This window comes from Octopus bimaculoides, chromosome 2 (genome assembly GCF_001194135.2).
Source record: "Octopus bimaculoides isolate UCB-OBI-ISO-001 chromosome 2, ASM119413v2, whole genome shotgun sequence".
Lineage (NCBI taxonomy): Eukaryota > Metazoa > Mollusca > Cephalopoda > Octopoda > Octopodidae > Octopus > Octopus bimaculoides.
Genome location: NC_068982.1, coordinates 124,464,064 through 124,474,071, shown reverse-complemented (window position 1 = coordinate 124,474,071; position 10,008 = coordinate 124,464,064). Strand labels below are relative to the sequence as shown.

The 10,008-nt window shown below is 36.3% G+C and overlaps 1 protein-coding gene across 1 annotated transcript in view; it reads right to left on the bottom strand.

Annotated features, from left to right (window-relative positions):
* The window catches only part of LOC106870944 (uncharacterized), a 25,699-nt gene that overhangs the window by 11,102 nt on the left and 4,589 nt on the right, over window positions 1-10,008 (bottom strand). The window contains exon 2 of the mRNA XM_014917190.2: window positions 1,694-1,784. Within this exon, the coding sequence (XP_014772676.1) occupies window positions 1,694-1,765 (72 nt within the window). The 5' untranslated portion in view covers window positions 1,766-1,784. The remainder of the gene's footprint in view (window positions 1-1,693; window positions 1,785-10,008) is intronic.

The window sequence follows — 10,008 nt, the reverse complement described above, 5'->3', positions numbered from 1 at the left end:
TATATATATATATATATATATATTTCTATATATATCATATATTATGTATAAATTCTGTGAGTGGTCTCAGTCGTCGGACTGCGACGATGTTGCAGTGCGGCCTTGATGCGGTTTATCGACATTCCCTTGTTACTTGTTTCAGTATGTTACTGAATTTATGTTCTGTTCGTTAGACCATTAAGTAACAGAACATAAAGAGATACGTCATAATTCTAAGGAATCGACAGTAGCGTGTGGTAGTTTTATTTCAAGAAATATTGACAACTCAACATAGAATTAATCTAATGAGCTATATTAAATACAGATATTATAACTGTAGAACAAATTATACAAACAATGAGAACGTTGTTCAAAACCCCATTCCAAAACTCTCATAAAAAAAAAAGGTAATGATAAAAATTTTATAGGGCCAGCAAATTATTAGAAGTTGATTACGTCAATACCTGTGCTTAACAGATACTTATTTTATCGACCCCGAAATGATGATGTGGAACGTCGATATCGGCGGAATTTGAACTCAGAGTGTAAAACAGATGAAATGCCACTAAGCATTTCACCCGGCGTACAAACGATTCTGCCAGCTCGCCGCCTTAACAACGTTGATATGTAATAATATATAAATAAATCAAACACCGATTTGAAAAAGAAGGCTGTATCAATAACTACAAATGTACAAATAAAGCGTTTACTACAATTTATTGCTTATAAGAATTATTATTTATTTTGTACATTATTTTGACATTTTTCCACTTGATATTTCAAAGAGCGCAGACAAATCAAGTGACGCCCCTAGCTATTGGTGACTTCCCGTGTTACTGGTACCTCTAATTGGTCCCGATGAAAAGTTTTGATGAGCATACCTTTCTAAATGTTTATCAGCATTGTTAGGGACCTAGAATATTTTCAACTGGGAATTGTAAATGGATTACTGAGAGCTGACTACTTGTGGATTATTCTACAGCGCTCATCACAGATACCAACAAGATTTTAGATGCTCAAATTACAATATAAATGAGTCACTGTGGGAGCCTTTGCGTGATTGCTCGACCTACTAGAAATAGGGCCAAATCTCACGCAAATTACACACTAAGGTCTTGAACAGAGAGAAACGAATCGGAGAATACAATGAAGTCCAGATTATACAATGACTAAGATGGTCATGGCTGAAACAGTTTTGATTATGAGCTTGTTTAGACAGAAGTGTTCTAGGGCTAAACTCCAACACTAACACTACACTACAACAACAATATAAGCAACATCATAGACACCTAATTTATGGCAATGATCCAATGTAGTCATATTAAATGCTAAATCTTGTACATTTATGCGCTTGATAATTTTTTTCTAATTCCAGTAATTTGAGTCAATTAATCAACATATTCAATTAAAAGCAATAACCAAATTATATTCCTCTGTTTTGTATCCACAAATTAACCTTTTTGATAATAACCTGCCTGGGACTAGCTCTGGTTTTGATACAAATATCTCGATTCAAAGTAAACTAAATTAAAATCTTCCAACAAAATTTCCAACTAATTTTTGCTCTAAACACCAACTGACAAAGTTATTTCACTAAATTCCTCAATATTTTCTAAATTAATTGAAACAAAGACAGCCTACTTCAGCAGAAATGTGATAACAAAAGGGAAATATTGAATTTTCGTGTGATAGCATGAGAAGAAGAGGATCTTACCTGTGTGTTATCGTCAGGACCAGCCAAAGGATCCATATCATCTGCCAGGGGTGAATTAGCTCTGGAAGGCATCCCGTTTATGTTCCTTTATCTACGAAATGAAAATATATACAAATTGTTGATTGCAAAGTTTACACTTTACAGCAAAACTTGGGATTATTTGCATTATTATTTTAGAATTTTTTTTTTTTAAATTCTGTATTCACTTTACACATTCATTTCTCTCGGAGTTGACTGAAAACCTACTCACAGACAATAAGAGATAAACAAAGGAACACAATTCATTAAAAACAAAAGGTGCCTGCATTCAATGTAAATAGTTTATTCCTGCATGTGACTTTTATTGCTAGCAACTGAAATGACAAAAAAAATGAAATAAAAAGCTTTCATTCGAAATATTATTGATGCACCCACACAAAGCTTCTGGCATTATAATATTTGATATGGCCGAAATAATTGAGATTACATTTGTTTGAATATGATTTAATAAAGCGTATGAAAAGTCCAATTAGTTTCGTCTTCACAGAAACAAACTACTTGCTTGTATTTCGTCATTAGTTCTTGCGTTACGTCAACAGCTAAGACGATTCTCAAAAAGATCTGACGTCATATTTATACTTAACACATAGCATAGAATAGTGAAGGCACGTGGTTCAGTGGTCGGAGTAGTCGGCTCACGATCGTAAGGTCGTGAGTTCGATTCCCGGCGGCATGTTGTGTCCTTGAGAAAGATCCTTTATTTCATGTTGCTCCAATCCATTCAGCTAACAGAAATGAGTTGTACCTGTAATTCAAAAAAACGGCCCTGTCACATTTTGTGTCACACTAAATCTCCCTAAGAACTACGTTAAGGGTACGCGTGTCTGTGGAGTGCTCAACCACTTGCGCATTAATTTCATGAGTAGGCTGCTCTGTTGATCGGATTAACTGGAGTCCTCGTCGCCGTAACCGACGGAGTACCAGTGTAGAATAGCACACGGATCTATTCCATCTCAATCACAGAACGTAGCTAGCTTTTTTGTTACTGACATATGTGTAGTTTCAAAATGCCTTATTTTACAAGTATGACATGTATTGTTATTGTCATGATTTTATCTTACTTTAATCAACAACAAACACATTTCGTCAATATAGAAGTCTTTATTAGATAAAAAAAAATATCATTATCAAAACATGAAGGTAAAAAAACAAATAGTGGCTTATACACCGGAAAATACAGTAATTGTAGTGGCAGTGACAAGTTCGCTCGCTGGTTGCTAGTTGATAGTGTAGAAGGGAGGGAAAGAGTAAGGAATGCACGGAGCTGACTTGAAAGGAAGAAAGGATAAATGTGGTTCGCTCGCTATACGAATAGAATAGAGTGATGACATTTAACAGAGATGACCCGGAAGTTGTTCTTCTTCGATTACTATCGCAAACAGCAGTAGCTTTTTTTCAACTGAATACACGTCGTTGATTGATTGAAATTACCCAAATACGACAACTTTAACATGAAATAACTTCTAAAATACCAAATTTTGTTTAAAATGTTCAGAGTAAACCGTGTTCTACGTGAGAAATTCGACCAGTATTCGAAGTTTCAAACTGTTTAGTTAAAAAAAAAAAATTTAATCTATGATTGATATGGAACAGATCCTAGCATACAGCTGTACACAGCAGAGAAACTGCATAACTGAGGAGTTCTGTTTGCTTGCAGTGATATGCAAGTCCTTTACTGAAGTGTATCACTTGAAGCAGAATAAGCTCTATCAAGCTGACTTACGCAATATCCACCTTGTAGCGGGAGAAATTCACAAAGTTAAATATAGTAAGACAGAAATGCTGTAAGACATTCAATAATTAGATAATTAAATAATGTCAAACATTTTGTCCCGCTTGTCACTACGTTTACCATTCCGCCGTTAGGGACTAAAATAATTGTGGAAGACAAAAGGAATATTCATCAAATATGCTGACTACTGTAAAACTAACAAAAGCAAAAAGTATTGTTTAGGGCCAATTTAATGTGGCTGTCCTCCAAGAGACGACGATACTGCTATTTTAACCCCCAGGAAGACATCTCATCCAGCTGCTTTATTCAGTGCGCTTTCCCGCAGTCGATATTTATTGCAAGTGGGAGATAACTCTTGCCATCCAAGTTCCGAGACCACCAGACCACGTGGTTTCGATCTGTATAGGATCTCCTCGGTGGTGGGTACTCGTTTGCCAAGCATTGTGGCAGTTTAACCTCACTTGCAATATATAGAAAGCACAGTGTCATACAATCACTGATTTTGTAACTAGGAAACTAATCCGTTGGGGCAGTTGTAACTAATCTCTTGAGGTAGTTGACAAAGATAATAAAGCGAAGTACTATAATAATAGAATCAACAGCATACAATATAACAGAAGCCACATTAGAAAAAATTGTCAACAATAACTCCTGTTTGAACAACAAGAATAGTAAATACTCGAGGGTAAAACAGTGCTTAGTAATGTTGCAGACATCCGACGAAAAGTTTGATAAGAAATGAGTTGTGTCCCTTGCCATAATTTAACTCAGTCACACGTGACAAGATCACCATTGAAATTTCCAGTTTATGAACATTGCTTTCAGATTTTTGTCGAGAATTTTTAGTTGAATATCTTTCTAACGACTTGACATGACAAAAACATTATCGACAATCACTCAATAAAATTCTATTTGTTTATAATTTTGTGCTTCTTGTTTTCTTAATAGCTTCGTCCTTTTCACTTTATCTGTTTAAAGTTACGGAGATGTACTTGCATAGCAAGTGACCTGATCTGAGATCGTGTGCTGGAACGAAAACAATTGCAGCGTGGAAGGTGTTTATAAGCCATTTAAAATAACACACAAAAACCGTTAGATTCACTTCAACGTTTAAATTTAATTTGTCAAAATATTTTCGTCGCTTTGAGACCGCGACCTGTTCACTGACAAAATTCTGTGCAGATTTTTGTGTTATTTTAAATGGCTTATAAACACCTTCCACGCTGCAATTGTTGAAAGTTAATCATTTTGTTTCACTTCTACTTTCCTTGTTTTAATGTTAACAAACATTGTCACTTGAGTCAATTGCTCTCTATGGGCTAAACCAGATATAGAAGCAAATAGATTATCGTATTATTTGTTTCTACGAATTGCTAACAAACAATAATTTCACGTTTGTGAAAACATGATATTTATTGGCTCATTTTGGATTTCAAGAGGAAGACAAGATGTTAACGTTCGGTTGTTTTTTATGTGCTTTAAATGCTTTCTCATAAATGGATCATTCTTTGCCAGGGCTGGCTCAAGGTACCGGCAACTCGGACAGTCACCCAGGGCGCCATGTGCTAAGAGGGCGCCAAGGAGGGCGTTTTAAAGGCAAGAAAATTTCCACGACCGTCAGCTTGTACACGCCGAAGTTCAGCTTACCCGAGGTACCAGCAACCCTAGGGCCGGCCCTGTTCTTTGCTAATAACTGCAAATGTCATTGGAAATCTCCAATGTTTCCCGTTTGAGATTAAATCTTCAATACGGCCACAAAATTCAAAATTCTGATGAGCCAAATATTGTGCATATACTCGCAATCGTCGCAGTAGATCGCTTCTTCCATTTTCTCTTCTTTTTTCTTTTATTCTTTGCTAAATTGCCATGATAGCTCTTCATTAATAACACTTTAATGACAAACTTGTTACTGAATTCCTATCTAAACAGAAAAACAACTCACAATAACTGTCACTAATTTTGTTGTTTTATAACATTTTAATTTTTTCCACTTAGGAAATCTATTATGTTTTTGATAGCAGTGAAACTAAATTGTATGACGATCAACAATCCGATATCATATATGCACATGTAAAAAAAAAAAGAAGACAACATTAGCAGTATTCTGTATTATTACATAAACGAGAATACAAAATCGGGAGCGATTAATATCTTTCCGACTCAAAGGAAACGTCGTTTAAACTAAATTGCAATCATAGAACATCTTTGTTTGGCGTCAAATGTATCGTGCTTCAGTTAAAATTCATCTATTCCAACTTCAATAGTTCCTATGCGATGTACGCCTATTATAACTGCTGACCCTGTTGTTTTAAACTTCATAAAACAGAGATCAATGTGTAGTAAGATATATATTTGGTCATCCTCCTTTAGTTTAGCATCAATGTTCCGTGGAGATTCCTCCTGTGAAAATGGAATCCTCTTGTTTATTTTTATCATTATTATTATCATAATTAAGGCGGTAAGCAGGCAGAATCATTAGTATGCCGGGCAATATGCTTAGTGGCATTTCGTCCGTCCTTACGTTCTGAGTTCAAATTCCGTCGAGGTCGACTTTGCCTTTCATCCTTTGGGAGTCGATAAATTAAGTACCAGTCGAGCCCTGGGCTCGATGTAACCAACTTGTCCCCTCCCACAAAAAAATTCAGACCTTGTGCCTATAGTAGAAATGATCATTACTATTCAAATTCCGCCGAGGTTGGCTTTGCCTTTCATCCTATCGGGGTCGATAAAGTAGATACCAATTGAGTTCTGAGATCGATTTAATAGACTTATCCCCCGCCCACCACCACCACCACCACCACCACCACTACCAGGGTTGTCAAAATTTTAAACCATTATTATTATTATTATAACTTCCAATAGGTCGTTTGGTTGGTAGAATGGTTAGAACATCGGAAGGAATATTTTGCGAGTTTCTGTCGGTTGTTTATGCTCTAGATTCAAATCCCATCATAGTCACTTTTGCTTTTTATCCCTACGAAGTCGATAAAATAAAATGCCGGGTTCAGTAGTATTGGCTCACTCCTTTGCCTCAAAACTGCTGACCTTATACGTAAATTGGGATCAATTGTAAAAAGAAAATGTTCTAACAGCCTGCTTCTTTAGCTCACGCATTATTAATTTATTATACGAAAGTAAATAAATAATTTCGCATGTATTTATGTATCTTAAAACTAGATACGAAATTGAACAATCTCATATAAGAAAATAATGATTTCAAATTTTGACACAAGGCCAGTGATTTCGAGGATGGGATAAGTCGATTGCAACGACCCCAGTGTTCAGCTGGAACTTACTTTATCGACCCTGACAAAATGAAAGCAAAGTCGGCCTCAGCAGAATTTGAACTCAGAACGTAGCGCCGGACGAAGAATATCACCCGGAATGCTAACGATTCTGCCAGCTCGCTGCCTTGTGCATAACAATCGTTAATAATATTTAAAAAATGTATGAAGCAATTTTCACACACAAACAGCAAGATGTACTGTAAAATTTTTGAAGTAGTTCAATGCTATATATCAAAAAGACAACAGCAAAAAACAAAAACGAATTGTTACCGCCCGCACACACAGAAATAATTCAGCAGTTCGTGGTATTTATTTAAAGTAGGACAATTGCGTTATACTTTAGGGTAGGGTGCAATTAGTAATTATCAAATATTACAGAACAGGCAAAATTTTGCGACCCTTCACAACTGCACCTGAGGCAACTTTCCTTTTCATCATCTCACAACTCCTCTGTTGTCACTCTTAACCTCTTAACATCTATGATAAGCATAGGGTGCCAGTCAAAAATATGAGGTTAACCTGTGAGTACCTCATCATATCACTGAGGTAACACTTAATAATTAGTAAAAGAAGAAATGACTACAGCAAACATGCACTCAAAACTAAAAATAAGATCATGTGAGTTGGAGAAATTGCTTTGGCAGGAATCAGATATTTCTATATGACCTAAGTAGCGCTGGATTAACCATTAAGCAAAATAAGCATATGCTTAGCACATCAAGGGAGGGGATACAACAAAAATGGTAAATGGTTTACGACACAAAAGAAATCATTTCAACCTTGATAAAATAATATTTGAAGTGGTTCATATGATTGAAAATATGATTTCGAAGTGTTCATGGTGTAATAGTGAGGATATGATTAAAGACTTCGCAATTCAGAAAAGTAGGAGAAAATTTTTCTGATATAAAGTGGAAGTGTACAAAAATAAACAATATTTTCCATCTTACTGTTGCTATTCTTTCATTTTGAAAAATAAAAAAAAAACTTATTCTATGATTTATTGTTGTTTATATTTTAGATTACATATATTTGGGGGCACCAAAATCTTTTAAGCGCTTAGTGACTGTATGGACCTAAGGGTAACTCAGCGACCTACACGAAGAGAAAATTTGAGAAAACCTCGTCAGATCAACAGGAAACTATGCAAGGACAAGTAAATCTCGCAAGGTAGACCCATGTGAGACACGGTGACTAGGAGAGCGGATTCTACAAAACTTCCTTCGCCATTCGAGAGTAGGAGATAGCAACTATATACTTGGTCAACAAAGCAGAAAGAGATACCAATGTCCCCAACCACCACAATGCCACAGATCTTGTCGAATATATCGCCTACATCACCAGGTGTTGCGTAAAAATGTCTACAAAGTACCACTACCTTTTTATGAAAAGCTAAATAATTTTTTAAATAAAGTAAAACTATATACAATGCGATTTGTTGAAGGATAACACTCATGAACATAAACAATATTGATAAAACATTTTTAAAAATTCGGTACCAATATAACAACATTATTATTGTTCTCTGAGAGTTAGAGAGGTGTGTGTGAGAGAGAGAGTTTTAGAAGTCAGGTTCCCATCAGCTGTGAACAATAGGGTAACTAGGAGAGTATTGTAGTTCGCTTGAAGCATTGTGTATTATTTGTAAAAAATAAGATATTTTGAATGACACAACAATGCACTATAATACAAACAATGGACTATAATAACTGTTCTAATTTAATCATCCATAGTCTGATGTGATATTTCGGAATAAAAATTCCTTCTTCAGATATCCCTAGGAATTGATGGAGTCGCTGCTGTAATCGGCTTTCCAACGGCCGTTAAAACCGATTATAGCAGCGATTCCATCAATTCCTAGGGATATCTGAAGAAGAATTTTATTCCGAAATATCATATCAGACTATGGATGATTAAATTAGAACAGTTATTATAGTCCATTGTTTGTATTATAGTGCATTGTTGTGTCATTCAAAATATCTTTTTTTATGTGTGTGTGTGTGTGTGTGTGTGTGTGTGTGTGTGTGTGTGTGTGTGTGTGTGTGTGTGTGTGTGTGTGTGTGTGTGTGTGTGTGTGTGTGTGTGTGTGTGTGTGATCAAGTGTAACAGTCCGAGACTGTAATGATAATTGGAAACTTCACTGATGAATAGGAGGCCACGAATGATCTGTGCTGGTTTTTCCTGTCCGTCTTTGTATCGTTTATCTGTCCGTATGTCTTTATTGTCGCCCATTACGTTTTTATTCAGTTTTTGGGATTTATATATCTATATGTGTGTATGTATGTGTGTGTGTGTGTGCATGAGTGTATGTATGCATGTGTGTATATATGTATGTATGTATTATGTATGTATATGTGTGTGCGTGTGTGTGTGTATCGCTAACAAATCATAAATCCGAAAGAGAAGCACACTATGTATAAATTTACACACATATACATACATACACACATACGTACATATATGCACACACACACATATACATACATATATACATACATACATACATACATACGTATATGCATGCATACATGCATACATATCTGTACTAAAAGATATATATTAACAACACAGGCAGTATTAACAACGAGGGGTAATATTTACCCCCACTCAATCGCGGATGTTCAGTTAAACAAACTACATTGCAGTAGTTACCATGACAGAAACTTTTATATTGACTTTTGGAGCAAAATGCACTCTTGTTTATGTTGCTAGCGGGGAGACAACTCCCCACCATTTCCAGTGCTGAGACCACCAAATCACGTGACTATCTCTAGCGGTCGAGGGTCCATCATTGACGAGACCAATAAAAGTCGAAATCATGTGATTTGGTGTCTCGCGCAGCAGACGGTGAGGATTTATCTCCTCGCTAGCGATATAAACAAGTGTGCATTTTGCACCAAAAGCCAATATGAGAGATTCTCTCGTGGTAACTACCGCAGTATAGTTTGTTCTAATAGAATATCCACGTTTGTTGTTGTTGGCACTCTGTCGCTTACGACGTCGAGGGTTTCAGTTGATCCGATCAACGGAACAGCCTGCTCGTGAAATTAACATGCAAGTGGCTGAGCACTCCACTGACACGTGTACCCTTAACGTAGACTTGGGGATATTCAGCGTGACACATTGCGACAAGGCTGACCCCTTGAATTACAGGCACAGCAGAAACAGGAAGTAAGAGTGAGAGAAAGTTGTGGTGAAAGAGTACAGCAGGGTTCGCCACCATTCCCTGCCGGAGCCTCGTGGAGCTTTAGGTGTTT